General features: G+C 64.0%; 4 protein-coding genes across 4 annotated transcripts; 1 reads left to right on the top strand and 3 right to left on the bottom strand.

The window, feature by feature from the left end:
• Nucleotides 1–522: 522 nt before the first annotated feature.
• Nucleotides 523–12223, top strand: NPR2 (natriuretic peptide receptor 2). Its single transcript, XM_027748436.2, has 22 exons — nucleotides 523–1288; nucleotides 6228–6427; nucleotides 6512–6625; nucleotides 6904–7039; nucleotides 7125–7219; nucleotides 7303–7435; nucleotides 7550–7634; nucleotides 7738–7858; nucleotides 8373–8447; nucleotides 8621–8698; nucleotides 8837–8941; nucleotides 9201–9272; nucleotides 9349–9508; nucleotides 9582–9737; nucleotides 9819–9987; nucleotides 10103–10249; nucleotides 10429–10552; nucleotides 10681–10749; nucleotides 10838–11012; nucleotides 11089–11187; nucleotides 11283–11374; nucleotides 11544–12223. The coding sequence occupies exons 1-22, from the start codon at nucleotides 553–555 to the stop codon at nucleotides 11604–11606; spliced, it is 3204 nt and encodes a 1067-aa protein (XP_027604237.2). The 5' UTR covers nucleotides 523–552; the 3' UTR covers nucleotides 11607–12223.
• Nucleotides 12224–12804: 581 nt separating this feature from the next.
• Nucleotides 12805–15389, bottom strand: LOC114002474 (sperm-associated antigen 8). Its single transcript, XM_039386921.1, has 7 exons — nucleotides 15287–15389; nucleotides 14432–14838; nucleotides 13615–13786; nucleotides 13477–13522; nucleotides 13255–13369; nucleotides 13067–13129; nucleotides 12805–12983 (listed from the first exon to the last, which is right to left on the bottom strand). Exons 1-7 carry the CDS (start codon nucleotides 15351–15353, stop codon nucleotides 12849–12851), a joined length of 1005 nt encoding a protein of 334 aa, XP_039242855.1. The 5' UTR covers nucleotides 15354–15389; the 3' UTR covers nucleotides 12805–12848.
• A 3197-nt stretch (nucleotides 15390–18586) lies between these two features.
• Nucleotides 18587–20131, bottom strand: HINT2 (histidine triad nucleotide binding protein 2). Its single transcript, XM_027748453.2, has 5 exons — nucleotides 20078–20131; nucleotides 19184–19336; nucleotides 18989–19093; nucleotides 18839–18911; nucleotides 18587–18733 (listed from the first exon to the last, which is right to left on the bottom strand). The coding sequence occupies exons 1-5, from the start codon at nucleotides 20129–20131 to the stop codon at nucleotides 18642–18644; spliced, it is 477 nt and encodes a 158-aa protein (XP_027604254.1). The 3' UTR covers nucleotides 18587–18641.
• A 248-nt stretch (nucleotides 20132–20379) lies between these two features.
• On the bottom strand, nucleotides 20380–25909 carry TAF1C (TATA-box binding protein associated factor, RNA polymerase I subunit C). Its single transcript, XM_027748452.2, has 14 exons — nucleotides 25077–25909; nucleotides 24885–24978; nucleotides 24633–24739; nucleotides 24445–24540; nucleotides 24292–24362; nucleotides 23958–24205; nucleotides 23765–23875; nucleotides 23543–23666; nucleotides 22919–22990; nucleotides 22664–22799; nucleotides 22427–22555; nucleotides 22130–22304; nucleotides 21858–21995; nucleotides 20380–21586 (listed from the first exon to the last, which is right to left on the bottom strand). Exons 1-14 carry the CDS (start codon nucleotides 25212–25214, stop codon nucleotides 20412–20414), a joined length of 2814 nt encoding a protein of 937 aa, XP_027604253.1. The 5' UTR covers nucleotides 25215–25909; the 3' UTR covers nucleotides 20380–20411.
• Between the last annotated feature and the right edge of the window lie 1632 nt (nucleotides 25910–27541).

Here is a 27541-nt window from a genome sequence, read left to right as displayed (position 1 = left end):
CACCCAGAAGCCGAGCACCCCAGTCCCCTGCTCCAAACCGGTGTCCTCCAATTCCCCCTCACTGCACCCCATCGGAACTAAAGCACACCTCCCTCATTCCCCACCGACTCGAGACATCTCGAACCCCGAACTCCGATCCCCCCTACCCACTTCCTCTCCCTGGCCTCCTAGAAGCCACGCACCCCCTCCTCAATCCCTGCCCAATTGGGGGCCGCTGAACCTGGGGACCCCGCTCCCTAACCCCGCGCTGGGACCCCATAGCTCTTCCCTGGAACCTGGAAGCCAGACTGCGAGCACCCGTCCACCTCCACCCCCCCCAGTCCCAATCAGTGCCCCCTCTCCACTCGCCCCTCCCCGCGGCCCCCCCTCTCCGGGGACACCGCCCCCCGCCCCGCCGCGGTGCCGCCCATCCCCGTGCCGTCCGGGGCCGGGCGGGGACCGGCGGCACCGCCCCCCCGGGAGAGGGCGGTCGGTGTCGGTCGGCGGGGCGGGGGCGCGGCGGGGGCTCCTGAGCGGCGGGCGGCGACCGGGGCGGAGGAGGCAGCGCGGCCCATGGCTCCGCCGCTGCCGCTGCCGCTGCCGGCGCTGCTGCTGCTGCTGCTGCTGCCGCCGGGACCGGCGAGCGGGGGGCGGCGACCGGCGACCCCCGCCGGGACGTCCGCCAACTTGACGGTGGCGGTGGTGCTGCCGGAGCGCAACGTGAGCTACGCGTGGGCTTGGCCGCGCGTGGGTCCCGCACTGAGCCTGGCGCTGGAAGCGCTGGAGAGGGGCGAGCCGCCGCTGCTGCCGCGGCCCTTCTCCGTGCGCGTCGAGTTCATGAGCTCGGAGCTGGAGGGCGCCTGCTCCGAGTACGTGGCACCGCTCAACGCCGTGGACCTGAAGCTCTACCACGACCCCGACGTGCTGTTCGGGCCGGGCTGCGTGTACCCCGCTGCGTCCGTGGGGCGATTCGCCTCGCACTGGCGGCTGCCGCTCATCACCGGCGGGGCGGTGGCCGCGGGCTTCAGCCGCAAGCGAGAGCATTACAGCACGACGGTGCGCACCGGGCCCTCAGCCCCCAAACTGGGCGCCTTCGTCTCCCACCTACACGCGCACTTCAACTGGAGCGCCCGCGCCGTGCTCCTCTACGTGGACCGCAAGACCGACGACCGACCCTACTACTTCACCGTCGAGGGGGTCTACCAGGAGCTGCAGGATGGCAACAACCTCACCGTCACCGTTCACATCTACTCCCCTGACGACGGCGGCCCCGACACCGCCGTCCACTTCATCAAAGCCAACGGGCGCGGTGCGTGGGGCAGCGCGGCTTGGGGTGGGGGTGGGGGGACACGACGACCCCGCGCGGGACAGGGCTGAGCGTCCGGGGACCGGGGGTGGGACGGGGATGGGAGAGTGGAGAGGGCTCCCTGTGGGGGATCTGCGCAGCGCTCGGAGAGGGGAGGAAAAATCCTCCCCTGGCTGGAAAAATCCTCCCCTGTGGGGCACAGCCAGGGGCTGAGGGTGCGGTGGGATCCGTGTGGGGCACGGGGGTGCAGTTGCACCCGTCTCGGCACATTAGGGGGAAGAATGGGCTGTGCAGCAAACAGAGGGTACAGCAAAGGGGTGGCGGTGCCATGGGGCCCATCTGGGGTGCAGTAGGGGACTAGGGTGCTGTGGGCAACATGTCAGCGTTAAAGGAGCAGTAGGACCCATCTGGGGCACAGAGAGGGGACAGAGATGCAGTGGGACTGACTGCTGTAGGGCACAGCAAGGGACTGGGAACACAGCGGGATCTGTATGGGGCACAACAAGGGGTCAGGGCTGCGGTGGGACCCATCTAGAGCATACCAAAGGGATTAGGGGGCTATTGAGATCCGTGTGGGGCACAGCAAGTGAATGGGGACACAGTGGGATTATGTGGGGTGCAGCAACAGTCCAAGGAGACAGTGGCACCTTTGTGGGACACCATGAGGCTCTGAGGAAACAGTGGGACCTGTGAGGCATGCAGTGAGGGGCCAAGGACAAAATAGGACCCATGTGGGGCACAGCAAGGAGCCAAGTACGCGGTGGGACCCATGTGGGGTGCAGGAGGGGATGGGCAGAGTGAGACCCATGGTGGGGCATGGCAAGGGGCCAAAGGGGCAGTGGGATTCCTGTGGAGCACAGGGAGGGGCTGGGAGCACAGTGAAACCCATGTGGGGCATGAGGATGGGCTGAGGGCACAGTGGGACCCATGTAGGGCACAGGGAGGGGTGGGCAAAGTGGATTGTATGTAGGGCAAAATGAAGAGTGAGCACATTCCGTCGCGGTGGGTTTGGAGGAGCAGCAGGACCTGTACAGGAAAGTGGCTTCACAGAGGAGAAGGCACAACCTGAGCCCCTCCAGGGCCAAACTCTGTGCCAGTGGAGAGACCAGGATGTGGCACAGGGAGGAGCACAGTGTCTCCCTCCCTGCCCCCCAGCTTGGTCAACCTTTACCATGGAACACATTCTGTGAAAGGCACCCTGCGGGGCCACCTACCCTCTGTGTTAGCAGGGCCCGCTGTCCCTGAGGGCAGGCGGGACCCAGGCACCTCCTCAGAAGCTGAAGGTGAGGGAATGGACGTGGCCGTCTGAAGGACAGCATCGGCTGAGGTTACGTGCCCAGATGGTGCCAACATGCCGAGGTGGTGGTGCCGTGCTCGGGCAGAGCCCCCCAGACTGGCACCTGGGCTGTGCCTGTCCCTGCAGTGCCCCTGGCATGGGGCTGGGATGGCCCCACCCTGCTGATGGAGGGATAAATCAATTTGGTGCCTTTTGAGTGCCCCAAGAGAGCAGCTATATTGGGAGCGGGAGGAAATGGAGGGGCTGACGGAGGCAGCTGGAGAGCAAGGGCGGCCTGATGCTCTTTCATTATTGATGAGCGGGGTGTATTGATCCCGGGGAGTCAGCCACTCCGCAGTGCTCCTTAATGGATTCTGAGATGCTGTGTCATTAAGAAGGACATCCAGCCAGGATAAGTGGAGCCAGATGGGCCAGTGGGAGACGTGTCTGAGGCTGTGCGGGACCAGGCTAGGGGCGTGTGTGTGGCGCTTTGGAGTGCTGGACTGGGTTCCCCTCAGGACTGAAGTTGGCGAGGCTGAGTCCATGGAGTGAGCACGCTGTGGTGGGCTGCAGGAGCTGAGTAGCCTGTGGCTGCTCCTCTGGGATGGAAGCTCCCTGTGTGTGCCAGCATCAGCCAAGGGGTGTGGAGCTTCTCGTGGGATGGGGGCAAAGAACTGCACGGGGGAAAAGGCTAGAATTAGCAATTCCTGCCAGTGTTTCCGGCTTGGTGCTGTAAATCACCACAGTGGGAATCGATCCCTCCTGGTGCAGGCAGGGGGTCGTGGCTGCTGGAGGAGGACACCGGGTGTGGGCAGAGACCTGAGGGCCCTCTGAGCTGGCATCATATTTTCACAGAATCACAGAAAGGCTTGAGTTGGAAGGGACCTTAAAGATCATTTAGTTCCAACTCCCTTGTTATAGGCAGGGATGTGGAAAGGGTCTGGGCCCCTCTGGCCACAGCCCAGAGATGGGGCCAGAGTGTGGGGCTGAGTGCTTGGCCCCACAGAGGTAGGTGCCCAGGGCTGCGAAGCTGATGTAAGTGTATGGGGCAGGAGAGGGAACCTGCAAGGCTGTCCCAGGGGTCCTGACCCCAGCATGGTGTGGTATAGAGTGGGAAAGCAGGGTCTTCAGTTGTAGTCATATCCATATCCATGCCCTGCAATGACACCATATCATCCCTCTTAGCGTCATCTTCCTTCTCCCAGGTGGTGGGCAGGAGTTTGGTAAACCTCTCCCGAGGAAAGCCACTTCCTTGCCCCACTGTGTGTCCCTAGCGCTGCTGATCCTCAACATTTGCAGGTCTAATGAAGGAGCAGGAGGGGTTGTGGGCGCGTCGCACTTCCAATTGCCCGTATCACCGGGGCCTGGGCGACGTGCAGGGGCCCACGTCTCTTATGCCATTTGCAAAAGTGCTGATATAATTAGAGCTGTGGTTGAGGGAATTAGCAGAGCATCTGCCTGCAAAAAGCCCAGGTCCCCTGCCTGGGGAGGTGGCTGGGTGCTGGAGGGGAGTGCGTTTGGTCCTCACCCCTGCAGTCCCCCCGGGCGTGCGACGGCCACCTGGCCAGGACGAGGGTCTCTGTTCTGCAGTGCCCTGTGCTGGTGGGGCTGCTTCAAACTGGGATTTGCTGTCTGAAACTGAGATTCACCCTCAATTTAGGGTTATCTTCTATCATGTAGGGGTCAAGCAGCATCCTGCTGCCTCACCTGCAAGCTCGTGGTCCTGCTCCTCTCCCGGGGCCTGGCACTCTGCCTTTCACACCACAGACACCCCTAAATAATTGCCAGGGGGCTGGATGTGCCCCAGCTTTGTAGGACCCTGTTCCTCTTGTCCTCTGTGAAACTAAGGCTGGCTTTGGCCATTTGCCCTTGGGGGGCTGTGTGCACCCACTGGGGTGCCACTGGCCATGCAGGAGGCTGCCAGCTGGAGGCAGCTGCCCAGGTCAGGGAGAGCCTAAAGCATTGACCCTTTCCTTCTGCATGGCTCCTGCAAACTGTCCCTGGGGAGCCGTTCAGGCGTCATCTATCCCCTTGCTTGGTGGCCTTTGACCAGGCAGGCTTTCGCTGCCGCCGCGGGGGCTGGCTGCCTGCAGCGTCCCACTATCTACCACCAGCTGTTGTGGCTCACCAGTCCGTGTGGCTGCTTTTTCCTGGCGCCTGCAATGGGATGGGGAGGGTCCCATGCTGTGTCCTTAGGGGGGGACCCCCAGGGTCTGCGTGCCAGGGAGGTGCTGAGCTGCCCATCCTGCATGAGAAGTTTGGGGACAGCACATTTCTGGGTTCAGGACTAGTGAAGTGGGGAAACTGAGACGGTTTATTTGAAGTATTGCAGCATTCAGAGGGAACCATTTCAAACTCTGGAACAGGCTTTTGCTCACACACAGCTCATGCTGCTGCAATTTCCCTCTCCCCCATGCCCAGGAGCAGCTCCCCACGTTGCTGTGGATTCTCTGTGCCCAAGGCGGCTGTGCTGGGTTTCTTCTCCCGCCCATGGGCTGCCTCACTGCCACCGTGGGTGACCCTGTCAGCCCCTGTCAGCCCTGCTGCCCCCATGGCTGGGTGCCTGCATGGCTAGGTGCCGTCCAGCAGCAGAGACCCCATCCCAGAGGAGCGGGGCTTCTTTGCTGTCCCCAGCCCCCCCCCCGTTACCCGGGTCCAGCCGGGGCGCTGGGCCCCTTGCAGAAAGGCTGTGCGCCGGGGCCAGCGCCCAAGCGTGACATTCCTCCGGCACCCGCCGCCGCCGCCTCCTCTGTTGCTCAATCCCGGGTTCCCAGCCAGGCTGGCTGGAGCGGGGCCCCGGTTTTCCGGGGGGAGGGAGGAGGCAGTGTCAGGATCCTCAGCAAGGGCATAGAGGGCCCCTGCTTGGGGGGGTTTTGGACACTCTCAGGCGCCCGTCCTTGCTGCCCGTGGTGCCCTGTGCCAGCCCCATACCGCCCCCACACAGCACCTGGGGGGGCATCCCATGGGGGCTGGCTGAGCCCTCAGCAGAGGCTGGGGGCTCACAGGGCGGCTTGACGGGGCCCAGGCACCCCCTTGCCGCGTGGGTCACACCAGCGAGATGCGATGCTCTGTTTCCAATTAGCGCCAGTGGCCGCAGAAGGTGCTGGAATCTGGGAACCTGCGCATTCCTGCCACACTGCCGGCCAGCCGAGAACCCAAACATGGGTTTGTCCATTCCACAGCCCAGGCTCCCCAGGGGCCTCTGGGCGCACGGCCCCACCGCCTCTCCCAGCCCCCCTGGTCCCCTGGCTGGGGCCGATGTGGAGCAGCCAGGACGCTGATGCCGGGGGGAGGCACCTCCTGTCTGGCTTTTACTGGAGCAGGGTGTGTGACGTCTGTGCCTGGGGCAGCCCCCTCATGTTTTGGAGCAAGTTTTCCCCTGTTCTCCTTTCTGCCCTCAGCCCAAGGTGACTGATGGGGCAAGAGTGGGTCAGTGCTAGCAAGGGCGGTGGGGCTGTCTGTGGGGCACAGGGAGGGGGTGAGCCGAGCACTGCCCCATCTGGCTACTCCACCCCCCCACTCACCCACCCTGCAGGCACCAAGTGCCCCCGGGGCTGCTCTGCCCCATCCCCCCAGAGGAAAGCATCCCACCCCATTGCTGGCTGTGTGCCCCAGGGTGCAGGGGGGTGTTACTGTCCCCCTGATCCCCCCTCCTCTCTCCGGCAGTGGTGTATCTCTGCGGGCCGCCGGAGATGCTGAGGCAGATCATGCAGCTGGCACAGCAGGAAAACCTCACCAATGGTGACTATGTCTTCTTCTACTTGGATGTCTTTGGGGAGAGCCTGCGGGGCGACTCTGCCCGTGACCCCTTCAAGCCCTGGCAACAGAGCCCGGGCCAGGATTCAGGGCTGCGCGAGGCTTTCCAGGTGAGATGTGCACACTGCCTGGGGACAGGGATCTCCCCAGCCTGGCCCCCGGTGTGTGAACCAGGGTGTTGTGCTCGGTTGCAGATGGTGCTGGTGATTACCTACTATGAGCCCCAAAACCCTGAGTACCAGCATTTCCAAACCCAGCTCATCCTGCGAGCTAAGCAGAAATTTGGAGTGCAGCTCAACTACTCTCTGGTGAGTGAGTCTGCTTGCATGATGGGGTGGTGAGGACCTTCCACATGGGTCTGAGGTACCTCTCCAGAATGCAGAGGGTGGAACATGGCCACAGGCAATGCTGGGGGGGGGCATCCCTGGTGGGAACAGCCATGGGCACTGCCATCCCTGCAAGGTGAATGTTGGTCCCAGTGTGGGGTTATGGGGCCATGGGTGGGTGCATGGTCCTGGTGTGGAGGTCCCAGGGCCAGGGTGCTCCTGTGTGCGTGGCTGTGGGTGTGCTCAGGTTCCCCCCACAGATGAACCTGGTGGCGGGGTGTTTCTATGATGGGATGCTGCTGTACGCCATGGTGCTGAACGAGACCCTGCGTGAGGGAGGCTCCAAGAAAAATGCCACCCACATCATCGAGAAGATGCGGGACCGCAAGTTCCAGGGTAACACTGGGACAGGGGCAGCTGGGCTGTGAGTGCTGTGGGGGTGGTGGAACCCTGTCCTATCTGGGTTTTGCTTCTCGCACAGGGGTGACGGGGCTTGTGAGCATGGACAGCAACAATGACCGGGACACTGACTTCAACCTATGGGCCATGAGCGACCCCAAGACTGGGAAGTACGAGGTGGGGGCCAGCACCGGTTTTCCCCCGGCTAGGGCAGGGATGGGATGCTGGGGTCTGGGGGGCCTCATCTCTCTCTGCTTTAGGTGGTGGGACACTACTCGGGTGTGGAGAAGCAAATTCACTGGCTGGGGCGACCCATCCCCTGGGTGAAGGGGGCTCCCCCCTTGGACAACCCTCCCTGTGTCTTTGATGTGGATGACCCCTCCTGTGATAAAAGTGGGTGTCCTGGGTCCCCACGTCCCTTGGGCCCCAGTGCCCTTCCTTGTGGCTGCGTACCAGTCTGGCCATCATGGCCAGTTGGACCACCCTGACATCCCCTCCTGTTTGCAGCCCCCCTCTCGATGCTGGCCATCGTGGCTTTGGGCACTGGCCTCACCTTCGTCATGTTTGGCATCTCCAGCTTCCTCATCTTCAGGTCAGCTGGGCCTGGGGGAGCCTCTGCCTGGGCACCAGGCACCTCTCAGTCTGCTGGGGGGGGCAGGCAGGGCAGGGGGATCTGACACCCATGTGTCCCTCAGGAAGCTGATGCTGGAGAAGGAGCTTGCCAGCATGCTCTGGAGGATCCGCTGGGATGAGCTGCAGTTTGGAAGTCCCGAGCGGTACCACAAGGCAGCAGGCAGCCGGCTCACCTTGTCCCTGGTGAGAGGTGCCAGCTCTGGGGCACAACCCTGCCCTTGTGCTGCCGTCCGTCCCTGCATGACACCCCTCCCTGTTGATTCCCTACATGACCCTCTGTTCCCTACAGAGCCAGAGCCCCACTGCACTCATCCTCTAAACAGCCCTTCATCCTTACATAACTCTCCATTCCCTAGTAGAGATGCACTCCATCCATCCCTGGCATGACCCTCCATCCCCTGCAGTCACTGTAGTTCCATCCCCTACACAGCCCTGAATCCCCTACAGAGCACCATACCTCATCAAGCTCCTGTGTTGCTCTCCATCCCCTCACAGACACACCTTATCCCTACACCCCTTCAGTGCACCCTCCATTCAGTCCTCACCCTCCCTACAGAGCATGCAGAACTTGCCCTGACCCTTTAGAGCCCATCCTGCACCATCCCCTGCACACCCTTGAGTGTTCCTGTCCTGCTGCGTTGGTGTCTGCTACCTTGCCACCCCAGGGTTCCCCTCCCTGATCCCCTCCTTCACACAGCGTGGCTCCAGCTATGGCTCCCTGATGACTACCCATGGCAAGTACCAGATCTTCGCCAACACCGGCCACTTCAAGGTCAGTGCAGCAGGTGGGAACCCCTCCCCCTGAAATGCCCCAGCTCTGTTGGTGTGCTTGCCCTTGGCTGCACCCCCATCCCACAGGATGCTGGCACCTTCCTTGCCTCTGCAAATCCACTCAGCGGGCACTGACCTCTCTTCCTTCTCTCTCTTCCTTCTCAAACATCCCAGGGCAATGTGGTGGCCATTAAACACATCAATAAGAAGCGCATCGAGTTGACACGGCAGGTGCTCTTCGAGCTAAAACACGTAGGTTTGGGGTCTATGCTGGGGTGGGCAACCTGCTTGGGGGTGCAGGGACTGTTCCTGGGACTGGAGGAGGCTGGTGGGAGCAGCAGCCCATCTCCTCTAACCTCGAGACCCACTTGGCTCCACTTCCACCTGCAGATGCGCGACATCCAGTTCAACCACCTGACTCGCTTCATTGGGGCGTGCATCGACCCCCCCAACATCTGCATCATCACTGAGTACTGCCCACGGGGCAGCCTGCAGGTAGAGGGGCTTAGGGACGCCAGGGGTGACACTTAGACACTCCTTGTGACCTGGCTGGGCTGGGCACTGAGGACAGGGCTGTGGATACTGGTGGCCCTTAGCCCTACAAGGCTCGCAGCCGAGCTGCCCAAGCAGGTGTCAGAGGCTGGTGGAGGGGAGGGGGCGAATGCTGCAGACCCCACTGCAGCTGGGTGCTTGGTGAGACTGCTGCCACCATGCCCTGGGTGCTTGGTGGGGTCCACTCATTGTGCTACCCCAGGACGTCCTGGAGAACGAGAGCATCAACCTGGACTGGATGTTTCGCTACTCCCTCATCAATGACATTGTCAAGGTACCCAAGGGAGGGGCACAAGGGGCTGGGGGAGGTGCATGAGGGATGCCAACTTCACTGTGTCCATCTGTCCCAGGGAATGGCCTTCCTGCACAACAGCATCATCGGCCACCACGGCAGCCTCAAGTCATCCAACTGTGTGGTGGACAGTCGCTTTGTGCTGAAGATCACCGACTACGGACTGGCCAGCTTCCGCTCACCCAGCGACAATGAGGACACCCACGCGCTCTATGCCAGTGAGTGCCTGCTTGGGGGGATCACAGGGATGGGGTGGCCCTGCCTCACTGCTTCACGGCTGTGTCCCACCAGAGAAGCTGTGGACAGCCCCAGAGCTGCTGCAAAAGGGGCACCTGCCCACCCCGGGCATGCAGAAGGCTGATGTCTACAGCTTCGGCATCATCGTGCAGGAAGTTGCTCTGCGGAACGGCCCCTTCTACATTGAGGGCATGGACCTGAGCCCCAAAGGTGAGGGTGGGAGGTGGCTGTGGGGCAGTTCTGTCCCTGCTTTGCAGGGTCTGGTGCTCACCATCATCCACCCCCTGGCAGAGATCGTGCAGAAGGTGCGTAACAGCCAGAAACCATTCTTCCGCCCCTCCATCGACATTGGGGTGCACAGCGAGGAGCTGGCCGTGCTGATGGAGCGCTGCTGGGCGCAGGAGCCAGCCGAGCGCCCCGACTTCAGCCAAATCAAGATCTTCATCCGTAGATTCAACAAGTGGGTGGTTGGCGAGTGGGAAAGGTGGCCCGGGGCGGGAGTGGGGACGGCGATGGGGGTGGAGGTGGTTGGGGGGCACCTCTTCTGGCAGTGCCAGCTGCCTGCACTCTGGCAGGGAGGGAAGCACCAGCATCCTGGACAACTTGCTGTCGCGCATGGAGCAGTACGCCAACAACCTGGAGAAGCTGGTGGAGGAGCGGACACAGGCCTACCTGGAGGAGAAGCGCAAGGCGGAGAACCTCCTCTACCAGATTCTGCCCCAGTGAGAGGGGGAGACAAGGGAGCTTGTGGGTCTGGGGTTTGGCATGGGGTCAGCATGCACCCACTGCTGTGTGAGCATGGAGTCCCTTGCCAGCTCTCCATGCTGCTGTAGGGCAAAGGATGTGGGGGAACAGCGGGTTAGAAGTGGGAGCTCACCATCATCCCCTCTGGTCCCACCAGCTCTGTGGCGGAGCAGCTGAAGCGTGGGGAGACAGTACGGGCTGAGGCTTTTGACAGCGTCACCATCTACTTCAGTGACATTGTGGGCTTCACTGCCCTCTCGGCAGAGAGTACTCCCATGCAGGTGAGAGCAGGGCCTGGGGGGAAGCCACTCTCTGGAGCTGGTGGGGGTCTCACACCCTAGCAGTGCCATCACTGGGGTTGGGGGGCCATGCCTGCTCCGAGCCTCACACACACCCTTGCTCCATTCAGGTCGTGATGCTGCTGAACGATCTCTACACTTGCTTCGATGCCATCATTGATAACTTTGATGTCTACAAGGTGAGGGTGTGGGTGAGCCAGCACAGTCCCCCAGAGTGAGGCAGGCAGCAAGGAGCCCAGGTTCTACCTGCTCCCCCTTACCCCACAGGTGGAGACCATTGGGGATGCCTACATGGTGGTCTCGGGGCTGCCGGTGCGCAACGGGAAGCTGCACGCCCGTGAGATCGTCCGCATGGCCCTGGCCCTGCTCGAGGCTGTCAAAACCTTCAAGATCCGTCACCGTCCCAACGACCAGCTCCACCTGCGCATCGGCATCCACACTGGTGAGTCCCCGCACCTGCTGGCACTGCAGGCCATCCGCCTGCCCCGCAGTGTCCCTAAGTGTCCGTGTGCTGGCAGGTCCTGTGTGTGCTGGCGTGGTGGGTCTGAAGATGCCACGGTACTGCCTCTTTGGGGACACGGTGAACACTGCATCCCGCATGGAATCCAATGGCCAGGGTGAGCCACGGGGCTGGCAGCTGGGGTCCAGCACCTCAAGTTGTGTTCAGCTCCCTCACCCAGCCAAGTCTCTTTTTCCCCTCTGTGCTACCCAGCCCTAAAGATCCACGTCTCATCCACCACAAAGGAAGTCCTGGATGAGTTTGGCTGCTTTGATCTGGAGCTGCGTGGGGATGTGGAGATGAAGGTGAGGGCACAGGGATGCCAGGGGGGTGCCAGCCCTTCCTGCTGTATGGGACATGTGATGAGGGCATGGGTTCAGGCTGGGACCCTTTATTCCCCTCAATGCTGGGGATGACACCCAAGGAACAGTGCCAGGGGCAGGGAGGTCCTCACTGCCCTCTTCTCCCTCCCAGGGCAAGGGAAAGATGCGGACATATTGGCTGCTGGGCGAGAGGAAAGACCCCAAAGTCGTCTGAGCCCAGTGGCAGTGGCGGAGCCCCCAACCTCAGTGGGGCTGCCAGTGCCTTCCGGTGCCTTGACCCCCAGGACGCACCGGCACCCCCCTCACTGCATCCACCACCACCTCTGCAGCCCCCCTGCTTCAGCAGGGCCTGGGCAAGGTGGGGCAGCGGCCATGTCACCGTCTGCCCCCCCTCCATCAGCACCAGCAAAGCCCACCTTCCCCCACAGCCCCTTGGAGGGGGGGAACTGGCCCAGATCCAACCTTCATATCTCCCCCACCCTCTGAGGTCCTGCCATCCCTGCCCTCTCCCGTGTGGCTCAGCTGGCTCTGAGCTGGTCCGGGGCCTGGCTGCCCCGTAGGGCACTTTGCCGTCTCTTTTCAGTACCTGGCCCCCAGCAGAAGTTGTGCCCATGTCACCCTGTCCCTGGGGTGGGGGGAAATGGGGATTCCTGCCAAGACTGACTCCTTGGCCAGGTCAGGCTTCAATGCCGCAGCTCCCCCCCTCCCCAGTCTCCTCTTCTCCTGTATATAACCCTAGTGGGTCATGTAAATACCACCCCCTCCTCCCCCAGGTGTAAATATAGGACTCGCTGCAACTATTTTGTTGAAATACAAACTTCCCCAAATCCATCTGTTACCTGACCTCTGCTTCTCTCTGTTCTGGAGTGCCAATAAGGGACAGGGGCTGGGGGCACCCCAATATCGAACTCAGCCTTGGCTGGGGTCAGCTGCCTGGAGCATCCCTGAGCATCATATCCCGGGGCTCTGTCTGCGGCTGTAGGGTGGGGGGCCGGGCACGGGGGGCCGGGGCTGGGCAGCCGCAGCTGTTGAGGGCTCAGGCAGTGCTGGGAAGGCAGGGCTGCCGCAGCGGGGTTTGCTTTGGCGTGAGGGCTGCAGTGCGTTCCTCTGAGCTCATGCTCTGGCCGCCCTGCTGCCGCCTCTTACTGGAACACACCTGTGCCTGGGGACCGGGACGGCGGCTGCATGTCGTCCGCTGCGTGTGCCGGGAGGGGACATGTCCCAGTGGACGAGGCTGTGCCAAGGGCTCTCCCTTCATGCCCAAGGAGGGAGGCTTGGGGCCACAGCATGTTTTGGGTCAACAGTGACTTGCACCGGGGCTGGAGGGTTTCCCACTTGCTGCATGGCCCTGCGGGATTTGAGATCCCAGGGACACTGTGGTCCCCCTCCAAACATCCAGCCTGAAGACAGCCTTGGGGTGGCAAGGAGGCCGGGACCGGCCGTGTCCCCTTGCTTTTTAATCCTTGAAGGTCTGGGGCTCACTGCTCAATGGGTCGCAGGGGTGGGGTGGCCCTAGGTACACAGTGATGGGAGTGGAGAAGGTTGCATTCCTCTTGAAGGGAATGTTTCTGCTGAAGAGGGCAGTGACACCCTGGAGAGGAGAGAAGGGGAGAGGTCCCTGTCAGCAGCTGAGACCCCTGGGGTGCTGGCAGGGTGAGGTGCTGGGGGACTTACTGGTAGTCCACGGGCTTGCTCCAGCCAGAAGCTGGTTGGCTGCTCTGTCAAGTAGTTGTGGGGCTGCAAGTGGAAGCAGAGTGACAGTGGGCCGGAGGGACAGCACACTCAGGGGGACACAGGAGCCTTGCAGCCTCGCTGGGAGCTGCCACAAGCTGGGGGGTGGGGGAGGTGTCTCCTGCCTGTACCTGAGTGATGGATGGAGGTGTGGGCTGGAAGCCCCTGGCAGCGTAGTCCCGGTGCGTGGTGGAGACAGACTCCATGGGCTGCGGGTGGGGACGGATCTCCTCCTCCGTCTCCTTACTGCAGTCAGAGCAAACACCCCTCAGCCCTGGGGTACCCCCCACTCCATGTCCCCTCTGCCAGGGCACAGCCCCAAGGATGGGTGTCATGTAGGGGTGCAGGCTTGCCTGTATTTCTCGTAGAGCATGGATGCCAGTGTGGCCTTCCGCAGCCCTGCAGAGGGGAAAGTGCCATCAGCCCCCCCCAGCTGAGATTCCCTCAGTGCCTTTCTGGGGGGCACACGGCTGAGGGGGGCTCAGTCTCACCTTGCCGCAGCAGCAGGGCCCTGTGTGGCGGGCGGTAGGTGTCCGTGGTGGAGCTGTCGGTGAGCGAGGACAGGAACTGATGGAGTGGCAGTCCGTGGAAGCCGCGGTGGTGGGCGGAGTCCTCACTGCCTAGCTCCTGCCCCAGCCCAGAGTTCAGGGGGTCCACGACTTTCTAGAGATGGACAGTAGGGGCTGTGGAAGGGGGTGGGAACCCACCCCGCAGTGCCCCCCATGCCTGCTCCTGGCTTTTAGGCTTTTGATAGCCCCAGAGGCACAAGCTGCAAAAAGGGGTCACAGTCCTTCCAGCCAGCTCCCTGGGAACGCTGGAGCAGGGACACCTGCAGCTTGGGCAGGGCTGACCTCTCCTGCCTGGTGGAGGTCTGCTGACCTTGTATGGCTGTCCCAAGCTGAGGGGTGCCCAGACTGCCCTACACTGGGCAAGCTCTCTTATGACACTTGAACAAACCATGGGGTCCCCAGACTGTGGCACAGTTTGACCCATCAGGTGCCCCCCAAGCCTTGCTTGCCCCACATCTCTGTGATCAGCTGTGACATGGAACTCCTGCCCGCCAGCAGCAAGATCCCAGCTTCCCTCCCAAAGCCTCACTGTCACTCCCCACGTGCCTTCCCGTGCCTTTTGTGCTATTGAATTTCATCCCCTTTCTACCCACTGGGCTCAAGGTCATCTGGGAAGTCCTGGCTCAGCCAAGGGTGGCTATCTAAAGAGAGGGATCTACCCAGGAGCGGGGAGCATCACAGAATCAGCATGTGGGATACGGTAGGGCCGGTTGAGGGCCATTTTCCCTGATGGAGTTACCTCCCCCAGCCAGGTGCGGATCGGGCAGCCCCGTCGGGTCACTGGCTGGCTGGGCTGCTCTGCTGGCTTTGGTGGGGAGAGGGGCTCCACCGGCACCTCTTCGCGACACGTTCCCCACTTTCCAAGCCAGGGAGGCAGCTTGATCTCAGAGGGATCGTTCCCAGTCTCTCGGGCTGGCTCAGGGCTGGGCACGGGTGGCAGAGCCTCGGCAGGCGGCTCAGTGGGCATCTCCGGCACCTCGGCTATGTCCGACATCTCCTGGAGCCTCTTGGCGGTGGCTGTCAGTGGCTCCTCATGGCATGGAAGCTTCTCCATGGGCACATCCGGCAGGCGGATACCACCCTGGACCCTGCCCAGGCACGGTGACCTCTCCCCAGGGCATGTGGGACCCACATGGCCTGTCAGAGCTACCCTGGAGATGAGAGCAAACCCTGAGGAAAGGCAGCGGGGCACATCCTTCAGCCCCTCATTGCCCACCACATCTCCAGTCCCCATCAGCACGGGCAGGGTCCTGAGGCGAGGGACCCGGGGTCCCCTGCAGTGTCACCCCCACACTGGGACAAGGGACAAGGAGGGATTTCCCTCCATTTGGGGGACAGAAGCAATGCCTGCTGCTGGGTCTGCGCTCCGGAGGGGTCTCCCCCTCCACAGCTCCCTTCTGCCCGCTTGACCTCCTGCAGCAATATCCTTCCCGCTGTCTCCAGCCCGGGGCTCTGCCCCTCATATCCACCACCCTCCTCCCTTATCCCCCCCTGCTCCCCCCTAATGCCCCACAGGCCGTGCCCCCCAGCTCTCCCCCTCGGGGGTCACCCTAAGGGGTCTCTCAGTGCCCCCCCGTCCCCCTCCCGGCCGCACCCCCAGGGGGTGCCGGCTCCCGGCTCCATGGCGCGTGCGCGGGGGGCTGGAATGCGCGTCTCTCCATGGAGACGACGCGCGGCGGCCGCGTGCGCGCCTCCCATTGGCGGAGAGCACGGAAGGGGCGCGGCCAGAGCCCGTTATGGGTGGGGCCAAGAGGCGGGGTCGGATTGGGGAGGGGGCGTGGTCATGGAGAAGTGGGCGTGGTCAGGGATGGGGTGCGGGGGAGGGGGAGGGCAAGGAGGTATGGGGAGATGGTGCAGGGAGATGGGGGTGAGGAGGGATGAGGGTGCGGGAGGATGGGAGTGCAGGGGTCGGGGATGCAGGGGTGATGGGAGCCGGCGGTGTGGGGTCACGGGGGCGCAGGGGGGTTAGGAATTGGGGGAGATGCCATGCGGCGGTGCAGGGGGACGGGGGTGCGGGGGCACCGGAGTGCAAGGATGCAGAGATAAGGGGGTGCTGGGGGGGCGGGGAGCGTGTGGGGCACAAGGGTGCAGGGGAGTGGGAGGCGCAGGAGCACGGCCGTAGTCGCACTGCGAGGCTCAGTCTGTCCCCATCCCTGGAATCCATGTCCTCCCCCGTCCCAGTCTGTCCCGGTGCCCTGGACAGGGGAGCGCTATGCCTGGGCAGGACCAGCTCAGCCCCATTGTGGCGGCAGGAGAGACGTGCCCAGGGCTCCTGGGGACACGCTGCTGCCCACGGCTTGACCCAAGCGACCCCCAGCCCCCACACACGCCCACCCGCCCCAGGGACCCCCAACTGGCCCAGGGTGACGGGGCCGGACGTGCCCGGCGCCTGGCTGGGTGCAGCCGGCGTGGAGCAGCTGCCTCCCCTCGCCGCGAGCCCTCGCTGGGCCCCCGGCCCCATCCCTGCGGGGACCGAGCAGAAGAAGGGCCCTTTGATAGCGGGCGGCGAGGGCTGTTATTGCAGCGCTCTGCGGTGTGCGCCGGCGGGGCACCGCGGGCTCGGCGCTGGGGCCTCTGTTTTTCCTGGCTGGGAATGTGCCTGGCCCCTCTGGCCTCGGCCGGCCCTGTGGGGGCCCCCCACCGGGGACCGGCTCCTCCCTGCGGGCGCTCGGCCCCACGCCAGGCAGGGGCTCCTCCGAGCCCATCTGCTGTGCAGCTGCAGCGAGCAGGAGAGGCAGGAGGCATGGTCCGAACTCATCTCGTGCCTCCCCCATGCTGGGGCAACACCAGCCCTGCTGCCGCTGAAGAGGAGTGCCAGGATGTCCCCGAGGGCTGGGGGGTCGCTGTGAGGGTTCTAGGGTGAATACTGATGGTTCTGCCCCCACGCTCAGCCGCGGGCCCAGCACTGGCCCCTGCGGTGCACCCGTACTTCAGCTCGTACTGAAGGAATGGCAGCTTGGGCTCCCTGTCCCAGCTTGCACCCTGGGTGCTCTTCCCAGGAGCATCCCCAGGTTCCCCACCAGACACATGTGGGCTTGCCAAAAGCCTGGCCAGGCAGGGGGTGCCTGGGGGACACTGAAGAGACACTAACAGCACCACAGTACAGTGCAGGACAGGAACCCTAGCGATTCCAGCCCGGGGGGGTGCATTCACTGTGGGGCAGACCAAATCCCGGGGTGGCCAATGGGGCATCTCTGTGGGGTTGTGACCTGACAGCATCACCGTGGGGCAGCAGCCCTGGATCTGCTGGAGCACATCTGGCTGCCTCTTGCCGGCTGACACATCCCCCGCAGCCCCCCTGCCCAGCTCTTTTGGGAACTTGCGTCATTTGTGATCCTCCTCAGCTGAGGAACCAAAACAGCCGTTGGCCCTCATCCCCTCTGCCCTCCCCCCCTCAGCCCCATGGGGCTGTGACCACTGTCCTGCCCCGCAGCTGCTCGGGGACTGACAAAATAAACCTGGCACAGGAAGAAACACGATGGCAGGCGTCCAGCCCCTGACCTCGCGTGCCAGCACACGCCCTCAGCCCAGCACAGCATTCCCTGGAGGGCTGCTCCACATGAGTCCTGGGGGATCCCTGGCCCCTCTTCGGAGTCCCCACCTCCCCAGTGATACCCAGCCCCGATTTGGGGTACCCATCCCTCAGACAGAGTTATCCGTCGTCCAAGAGTGTGACCCCATCCTGCGCTGAGCTTTGGAGGCAGGAAGCACTACCCATCAACATTTTTAAGGCTCATTTACACCCCAAAAACATTCCCCATGCTATTCTGGGTGTGTATGTGTGGGAAGCGAACTAGGCTCTGCCACAGCCCCACGCGGTTCCCGAGGGGCCCCTGCCGCCAGCGCCACCGAGCCGGGGGATGAACAGAGCCACCATTCTCCCTGGCGGGCTGCGGTCCCCTGCACAGCGGCTGGCGGGGGCCCAGCCAGCCCTGGCGGTGGTGCCAGGTGGGCCATGCACCGCGCCAGCACCGGCCCCCGCCACTAAATATAGCCCCGGCGCCCGGCCATGGAGCAGCGGGAGCGGGAGGCACGCGGCAGGGAGCGGGCGGCCGCATGCGCGGAGCCCCCGCGTGCGCTCCCCTCGCCGGGTGGATGTGGACACGTGCAGGCACGAGACTGCGGCCAAGGGGTGTAAACACGTGTGCGTGTACAGTGCTGGCGGTGTTCTGCGTGTAGGGGAGCCTGGGGTGTGCAATGCAGTGAGTTTTCCATTGCAGTGCACACACAGGCAGTGCAGGGGGGGTACAGGGCTATGTGTACATGGAGGGGGCAGCAGGCCCGCCCACCACTCAGCCTATTCTGCCCTGCGCTCTGCTCAGGGCTATGAACCCCCTGGGAGCTCACAGTGAGGTCCCTCTAGGGTAAGGAGGAGTGAGTACATGTGCAGTTATCGCTTTTAGATCAATTAAATGCAATTAGCTGCTTTTGCAGAGCAGAGAAGCATCAGTGCCCAGTGTGAAGCTCTGGCAGGAACACAGTGGTGGTGGGGGTCACACTGAGGCAGGGTGAGGGCATTCAGGAGTGCAGGCACTGTGTGGTGGCAGTGGGTCTGGGCAGGTAGCACTGAGCATGGTGTGCTGCTGACAATCCTGGGATGTTCCCCAGTTTGGGGACACCCTTGTGGCACACAGCCTGCTCCCCCCAGCCCAGCACCAGGATAGGCCTTTTCCCAGTGGCATGTGGGCACTCCCTCAAATTCCTTTTGCTTCAACCATGGGGCTCCAGAGCATCTCTGGCATGGGCAGGTTGGCATGTGGGGAGCCCAGACCCTCTGCAAAAAACAGGGTAGCAACTCCCCACTGCCGCGACACCAGAGGCCAGCCCTGCCCAGGCCAGGCACCCCCACCCCTAAGAAACCCCCACGCCTAAGAAAGCCACCTGGACACGGAGCCACTGAAGCCACCACCAAGGAGATGCTTTATTGGGGGGTGGTGGGCAGTGGGGGGTCAGCCAGGGGGCCAGCCCATCTGCCGCCCCCCCAGGACATGGAGGTGCAGGTGGTAGACGGACTGGGCACCGTGCTTCCCGTCATTGATCACTGTCAGGAGAGGGACAGGAGTCAGGCCACCCCCTTGCGTGCCCAGGCCCCCAGGACCACCAGGGAGGGTCCTGCCCCATGGCACTGCAGGGGACACCAACTCACCGAGGCGGTAGCCGTCAGCCAGCCCCTCTGCCTGTGCTGTGCGTGCTGCCACCACCAGCAAGTGCCCCAGGAGCTGCAGGAGAGGAGAGCAGGAGGGTCAGCACTCAGTGACCACTACTGCCAATGTCCCAGGGACTCCCCTAGACTCACCTCGGTGTCTTGGGGACCCACACGGCTGATCCGGGGGATGGGGCGCTTGGGGATCACCAGGAAGTGGACAGGGGCTTGGGGGGCCACATCACGGAAGACCAGGCACTGCCAGGGGGTGCAGGGTGAGCCCCACACCCGTGGGTGCTGCCCCTTCCCCCGGTGGGGACACATGCCCTGCTACTTTGTCCCCACTACCTTGTCATCTTCATAGAGGATGGTGGCAGGGATGGTGCGGTCGATGATCTTGCTGAAGATGGTGGGCTGCCCGCCCGCCTCCTCGCCGGCCGCCGCTGCCCGCTGTGCCTTGCTCACCTCCCCATCCCTCCCGCTGGGCGCCGACACGCACCGCTGGGCCGGGAGGGCACACAGAGCTTAGGGCCCGTCCCCGAGCGGGAACGGGGACACCGCGGCCAGGGCGGGCAGGAGCACAGGGACCGGGGACATGCATACGAGAGTGATGGAAGGAGGGACGCACATGGGGTGATGGGGGACACGGCTGGGAGTGAAAGGGGAACACATGGGGATATATACATGCGCGGCTGCACGCCGGGATATGGGGGCGATGCATGTGGGGGTGGTGGGGCGCGTGATGGGGGAATGCACATGAGAGTGATTGGACTAATGCATGGGGGGTCATGGAGGGTGTGAGGGGGGGTGGTGGGGGTGCACGTGGGGACCGATGGGATACGTATAGGGGTCCTGAGGGCTGCACATGGGGTTGCTGCTCGTGTACGACCGGGGGATGCACAGGGGCTGACAGCGAGGTGCACACGAGGGTATCGCATATGGGGATAACGGGGGGCTGTGTCCGCGGGAGTGACGGGGGTCTGTGCCCACGGAGCTGACGGGGGGGGGCTCTGCCCACAGGGGTGCAGGCCGGGTCGGGGGTGGGTGCGCACGGTGACCCGAGGCCCCGTTCCGTGCCGTGGGGGTGCGCGAGTCGGCGCTCACGCCCGCCGCGGACCTTGCCCGAGGGCAGGAGCAGCGGCGAGCGTCGCGCTGGGCGGGGGCCCGGCCCGGTGCCCCTGTCCTCCCAGCCCATCCCGCTGTTTCTCCCACCCCGATGTGTCCCTCCTCCCCCGCGCCCACCTGCCCCACTCGCAGCGCGCCCCGCACCAGGCCCCGCGCCAGCACCGCCGCCATGGCCGCCGCTCCCGCCCTCCCCCGTCACTCACATCCCGGTCCCGCCCCACGCCCCTTAAAGCGCCCGCACCCGCCCGCGCCCACGCGTGACACGAAGGCGACCCCCGCGCCGCAGAGTCCCGGCGGGAGCCCTTTGAACGTGGACAGGGTCACTTCCTCCCTGGGGGGAGTCCCGACCGCGGGGATGCCGCCCGACCTCCCCTCCCTGTACGGGTGGGTGTTGTGACCACGCAGTTAAGGAGCCCGGGTGGGAGGCTGTGCCAGGCGGGTTTATTGGTGTTCAGAAGCCCATGCGTGGGCGCTTGCGGCGGGTCTGCGAGGCAGAAGAGAGCTGGCTCTGGGAGGAGGGGATGCAGAGCTGGCTGGCCTGGCTGCCAGGGAGCTCTGGTGGCTCAGGGGGCCCCTCGGCCCACACCGACAGGTAGTCCCGCAGCGTCTTCCGGCGCTCCTTGGGGATGCCGCGGCAGCGCAGGCTCTGCGAGGACAGCAGCGCTTCGTCGGGTGCCGGCGAGGCCGGGGGGCTGCCGTGTAGGGGGCTGCTGGCTGGGGGGGAGCTCTCCTGGGAGAGAACGTGTGGGCGGCTGGGGGAAAGCAGTAGGGGTCCTGCATCGCTGAGCTCGGACAGCTCCGACTGGTAGGTGAGGGAGGAGGTAAAACTGGCCGAGAGACTGCGCCGGCTCCGTGCTCGTTTCTGCCGCCGCCGCCGCTCCCGCAGAGCCCGCTGTCTCTGTGCCACACTGAAGCTAGTCCTGTCCTCCCACCACCGCTCCCAGTCCCCGGACCAGGCTGCTGTCAGACGGGTGCTCAGGAGGTCCGGACCCTCCTCTGGCTCCAGGGGCTGTGGCAGGGCAGGGGCCTGAAGGGACATGGGCTCCCAGCGCTGGATGTGGCCCCCTTCCCACATGACCTGGCGCAGCCACTGCCGCACTTGCCTCTGCAGGGCAGTGGGACCCATTGGCCCCTCCAGCTCTTTGCGGGTGAAGAGGCGCCTCTGGCTGAGGCTGGGGGGCAAGGAGCGCTGGGGGGGCTCCCTGCAGCCTCTGAAAAGAGCCCTCAACCAGCGGTGGTACTGCAGGGCTGCAGCTGGGCTGGGCACCGCTGGAGTGGGCTGGGGGCTGGCACAGGGCTCCTGGGGCAGTTCAGCTTCCTCTGGGGGTGCTGGTGTGCCTGTGTTCTCCTCTTCCCCCTCCTCCTCCTCGTTGATAATCACCTCCAGGTTGGACAAGTAGAACGTTTGCTCTTCCTCCTCACTGCCCAAGCCCAGTGGGCTGCTGGCTGGAGCCTCGAAGAGAGGGGAAGAGCCAGGGGCTGTTGTGGCCTCATCCCTCAAGGTGGGTGCAGGGGGACGCACTGCCTCGTGGGTCAGCCTCTGGCAGAAGACATCCCCAGCCTCGGAGAGCTGGAAAACCAGCATGGTCTCACAAGTCCCATCCTCTTGCAGCACGGCGGCCAGCCCTGCAGAGGCAGGAAAGACATTTTCACCAGGGTTCCAGTCCTGCGGTTCCTGCAGGGGCCTGGCCAGCAATTGGGGTTGCCTCCACTCCTCAGTGGGCACTTACTGCCAGATCCTGACCCGCACATCATTTTCTAGGTCATTAATCTCTTGCACAGGGTTGTTTGGGGCTTTGCTTTCACTTTGTCAGCCACCCTCCAGCCAGGCCATGACAAGGGCTACACTGCACCCTCCATTCCACTGCACTCCAGGTGGGCAGTGTGGGACACCCACCTGCAGCCGGGGCTCCGAGGCGCTGCTGGAGCAGGTGGTGGCGGTGTGGGAGTTGGGTGGGCAGGTGCTGCAGGCACCCAGCGATGCTATGCAGCTTCTGTGGAGCCCCTGCCAGCTGGCAGGCCGACTGGCTGCCCCCTGAGGAAACACACCCCAAAAACCGGGCAGTGAGCACTGATGCCAGGGCAGCAGCTGGTCCCAGCAGTGAGGAGGCTGGGACACAGGCACAGAGGAGCCAAGCCCTGCAGCACCCCTGGAGCTCCATCTCTCACCCCGGTATTGCAGCAGCAACAGTTCCTGGGTGCGGGATGCGCCGAGCAGCACCTTATGGGTCCTCCCAGGATCCCCTGGCATCAGGTGGGCAAAGAGTGGAGGGGCCTTCATCATGTGTGTCCACTTCAGCACAGGCACCAGTGGCAACCGCTCGTCCAGCACATACACGGAGAACTGGGGCAGAGCGTGCAGCTGAGCAGGGGCACACCCCAACAGCGACCCCCCTGCCCCACAGGCATTGGGAGAGCCAGCTGTGCTGGGTGTCTCTCCCAGCTGCCAGCTCTGGTGGGACTCACCTGGGTGGTGACAAGGTACTGTGAGGGGTGAGCCCTGCCCAGGTACATGGGCAGCACCACGCGCTCGCCCTGCTGGCAGCCAGCTTCCTCGCCCACCTTGAACAAGTCGAAGTGGCATTTCTTGGGGGCCTGCAGCAGCACAGCAGGGTGCAGTCAGCACTTTGGGCTGGGGAACTCTCTCCCCTGCCTGCCCCCAGCCCTGTGCCCACCCTCTCAGGCCCACCCTCCCAGCCTCACCCGGGCATCCAGGCACTGCAGGCCGGTGCGGTCAGCACAGCTCAGCACCCGTGGGTGGGCAGTGAAGTCGCTCCAGCGCCAGGGTGAATGGTCTCGAAAAAACATGGTCTGGGGGTCATGGCGGAGCTGCTGCAGCCTGCGGGGAGATGGCAGCGTCAGCAAAGGGAAGGGCTGCCCCTCTCACTTGGGCTCCCCGCCCCCTGAGACTCTGTTGTCTGCATGAGCTCCCAGCCAGCCCTGAGTGCCTCATCTCACCCTGTCTCGACGCTCCAGAGGTAGACGGTCCCACTCTGAGTGCAGACTGCCAGCTCCCCGGGAAGGTGAGGGCTGCAGGATCACAGAATCACAGAATATGCTGAGTTGGAAGGAGCCCACAAGGATCATCAAAGTCCAACTCCTGGCCCTGCACAGGACCATCCCCAAGGGTTACACCATGTGCCTGAGAGTATCATCCAAACGCTTCTAGAACTCTGTCAGGCTTAGTGCTGTGACCACTTCCCTGGGGAGCCTGTTTCAGTGCCCAACCACCCTCTGGGAGAAGAACCTTACTCTAGTATGAAAACTAAACCTGCCCTGACACAACTTCAGGCCATTCCCTTGGGTTCTGTCACTGGTCACCACAGAGGAGAGATGAGTGCCTGCCCCTCTTCTTCTCCTCATGAGGAAGTTGTAACTGCAATGAGGTCTCTCCTCAGTTTCCTCTTCTCCAGGCTGAACAGAACCAAATGCCCTCAGCCCCACAGCTCCTCATGTGGCATACCCTCAAGGCCCTTCACCATCTTCACTGCCCTCCTTTGGACGCTCATTAAAAACCTGGCACGGCATCACCCCCACAGGGAGCAGGGCAGCACCAGCAAAGCCCTGTCCTGCAGCACATACCTGACAGTGAGGCAGGAGGCAGGCACATCTGTACGGATGACCTGCAGTGGGGTGGGAGCTGTCCCTGTCCTGCCTGGCACCCTCCAAACTCCGCAGTGGTAGTCTGAGCGGACTCCAATGAAATCTGTCAGGCAGAAGGAGATGGCACATGAGCTGGCAGCATCCCGGGGGCTCCCTGTCACCCCTTCACCCCAAGTCCTGCCTGTCCCAGGGCTCGCTCACCTTCCCCATCCACTCGGGCTGCAGCCACCTGCCAGATGCGCCCGCTGAGTTCAAACTGCGCCGGGGAGCCTCGGGCACGGGGCAGCTCCTCCAGCGCCATGTCCTGGAAAACTGGGATGCCAGCTAAGGGCAGTACAACATGACCCTCCTTCCCTTCCCTCCCCTCCCCAGGGACACCCCATGGAAAGGATACAGAGGTGGTTCATGGCCTGCCCTCCGGGGTACACCAGGCAGCCAGTACATGACCCTGTGTCACCGGGGGGCAGCCAGGCCAGTGCCCCCCCTGTGAGGCTGTCATTGAAGAGCAGGTCAGACCACTGCAGCAGCAGCTCCTCGTGCAGGCAGTCCGCCAGCAGCCCCAGCGGCACCTCAAAGAGCCAGTCACGGCACAGGTGGGAGAACCAGCGCAGGCGGGAGGCCAAGTGCTGCCGGTGGCAGCCGCTGCAAGGCACAGACAGCATCAGGTGAGGGGACAGAGGAGCCCTCCCCAGAGCTGTGCAGGGCAGGGGACATGGGGACACACTCACCGCCGGGCCTCCAGGCGGTCAATGTCCTCCATCAGGGCCGTCATCCGGATGGTGCTGCTCCGGGCCGGCCTCTGCGGGGAGGAGCGGGCAGAGGTTGGGGCTGCAGGAGGAACGGTGGGCGACAGCACTGTTCCCCCTGGGACTGACACTGACCTTCAGGCTGGAGTTGCCCAGGTAGAAGTTCTTGTGCAGCAGGCGCCCCATGGAGCCGAACGCATCCTCTGGATGATCCACAAAGAAATGGCCCAGCTGTGCAGGAAGGACAGGGATAAGTTGGGCTGTGCAGAGATCCCACACTCCCCTCCAAGGTCCGTGGCAGGACACGGCGCCCCCAGTCCCACCTGCTTGGCGAAGTCCAGGGTGGCTCCAGACCTGCCTGGCCGGAGCTTCCTGCACACACTGTTGCGGTACAGGATGTCCTGAGGAGTGGGTGATGGGATCCAGCGGCCTGTGGGGAGAGGGCAGGGGCCGCCTGGCACCGGGACACGAGCACCGGGACAGCGCTCAGCACCCCCGGGCAGGGGTGGAGGCGGGACGGGATGTGCCCCGAAGGGCCGCCGCGCAGCATCCCCCGCTGCTCCCGCGGCTCTCACCGGCGCTGGGCGGCAGCACCGGCATGGCCGCGGCCTCGGCGGGGTTCCAAGTTTCGTCCTTCCCGCCTCGGCGGGGCACGAACGCCGGCTGCGCCTGCGGGAGGGGGAAAGAGGAGAGTCAGAACGGCCCCCGCGCGTCCCGCCGGGCTCCCTCGGTCGCGCCGGACCCCCGCGGCCCGGGCAGGGCCTCACCTGGCGGCGGCTGGGGCCGGGGCTGCCCTCCAGCACCTGGCCGTGCTCGCCCCAGCCAGCGGCCGGCGCCGGGCCGCCCTCTTCCCGCGGCGGGCCGGCACCGAAGTAGGAGGGGAAGAGAACGGCGGGGAACTCCATGGCTCGGGAGAGGAGTGGGGCCGGGGGTCCCGAAGATCCCACGGGTCCCGCAAGCACAGCGCGGCCACCGGGAATGGCGTCACCGCCGCCACGCACCAATCAGCTCCCGGCAACAAAGCGGGGCCAGAGCGCCGCCAGCGGCACGGCGGCGCGGGGCGAAGCGCCCCCTGGCGGCTAGGAGGAGAAAACGCGCCACGGGCGGGGGGAGAGGGACGGGAATGGGATGGGACCGGGATGGGAGCGGGACAGGACCGGGATGGGAATGGGATGGGACCAGGATGGGAACGGGACAAGACCGAGATGGGAACAGGACAGGACCAGGATGGGAACGGGACGGGGGCAGAGGGACGGGAATGGGACAGGACCGAGATGACAACGGGACAAAACTGAGATGGGAACGGGACAGGACCAGGAGGGGAACGGGACGAGGGGAGAGGGACAGGAATGGGACAGGACCGAGATGACAACGGGACAAAACCGGGATGGGAATGGGACAGGACTGGGTTGGGAACGGGACGGGTAGAGTGGTGAGACAGGGACGGGAACGGGACAGGACCAGGACTGGAACAGGACGGAGGGAGCGGTGGGAGCGTGACAGGAACGTGACGGGACCGGGGTGAGAACGGGACGGGACCGAGATGGGAATAGGACAGGACCGGGATGGGAACGGGACGGGGATAGACGGACAGGAATGGGACAGGACCAGGATGGGAACGGGACAAGACTGGGATGGGAACGGGACAGGACCGGGACGGGAACGGGACGGGGGAAGAGGGATAAGAATGGGACAGGACCGGGATGGGAACGGGACAAGACTGGGATGGGAACGGGACAGGACCGGGACGGGAACGGGACGGGGGAAGAGGGATAAGAATGGGACAGGACTGGGATGGGAACGGGATGGGGGATGCAGTGGGACCGTGACGGGAAGGGGACAGGATCGGGATGGGAACGGGATGGGGATCGGGTCTAGAATGGGACGGAGGGAGCGGTGGGACAGGGACAGGGCGGGGGGAGCGGTGGGACCAGGACGGGAACAGGATGGAGTCAGGCGGGGGGAACGATGGGACACGGCTGGACCAGGACCAGCATTGGGGAGCCATGGAAGTGGAACCCACCGGGACATAGGCAGGGCACGGGCATTGTGCTTCCCAGTTGCCTCCAGGAGAGCAGAGGGACCACTGCGGGTCCACCTCCTGGCTCTCCGTGGCTGCCCTGGCCCTGGTTCTTTGTGCCCGTGCGGTGTGGATTGTGGGGCCACGGGACGGCCCTGAATGTTTTTGTGAGGTGAAAGGGCAGCTCCTGGAGGATGTTCTATGGGGAGTATGGGATGGGAGAGGAGCATTCCCATGAGTAACTTGCTGTCTCCATCCTGGCCAAGGAGGGTGGTGATGTCAGGGCAGTCTGGGGATGATGTCATGGGAGTTTGGGGAAGTGTGATGAGATCGTTTCCAGTCAGGATGCCCTCATCCTAGCATGTGGTGCCCCGACCCCTCCTCTGGAACACCTCCTCTGTAAGATAAATGTTATAATTTCCTATAAGAAGATGACAACCATTGTTAGAAAAACATTGGACCCCCTTAAACAGCCCCCACAGGTACCCCTGTCTCCCCCAGCCCCAGTGCATGCCCTCAGCCCTATGCCCCTCTCCACCACCCCTCTGAGTGTGGGCCTGTCCTAGGCCTCCCTGGCCCATGTCCCTGTGCCCTGTAACCCCATTCCCAGCCCATTTCTCGGTTCCAGCCCCATGTCTCTTTCTGCCAGCCTATATCCCTGCCTGCAGCCCCACGTCCTGACTCCAGTCATTGTCCCTGTCATCAGCTTGTATCCCTGTCTGCAGTCCTCAGCCTATATCCCTCTCCACAGCCCCAAGTCCTTCTGCCTCAGCCCTGTATCTCTGTTCCCAGCCTATATCCTTGTCCCCAGCCCCATGTCCCTGTCCCCAGCCTATATCCCTGTTCACAGTCCCAAATCCCCATCCCTCAGCCCCATACATCTGTTCCCAGCGTATACCCTTGTCCCCAGCCCCATGTCCCTGTCCCCAGCCCGCCCCGCGCCCCCGTTCCGGACCCATACCTCGCTCCCAGCCCTGTGTTACCCCCCCTCCCATCTCCCTTCCCGCCCGCGCCTCTGTCCCCACGGTGTCCCGGTCAGCGCCGGGTCCTTCCCGGGTTGGGGGGACCGGCGGGGAGGGGGGCGTTGCTGGGGTGGGCGTGGCGTGGCGGTGATTGACGTGCGCGGAGGCCAGTGGCGGCGCGGGGGCGGCCCCGCGGGGGCGGGGCGGGTGACGTCACGGCCTCCGGTGCGCGGCGGGGCGGCCGGTGGCG

Source organism: Pipra filicauda, unplaced genomic scaffold (assembly GCF_003945595.2).
Source record: "Pipra filicauda isolate LSUMZ 115617 unplaced genomic scaffold, ASM394559v2 scaffold513_size392548_pilon, whole genome shotgun sequence".
In the NCBI taxonomy this organism is placed as follows: Eukaryota; Metazoa; Chordata; class Aves; order Passeriformes; family Pipridae; genus Pipra; species Pipra filicauda.
This window is presented reverse-complemented; position numbering and strand designations above follow the sequence as displayed.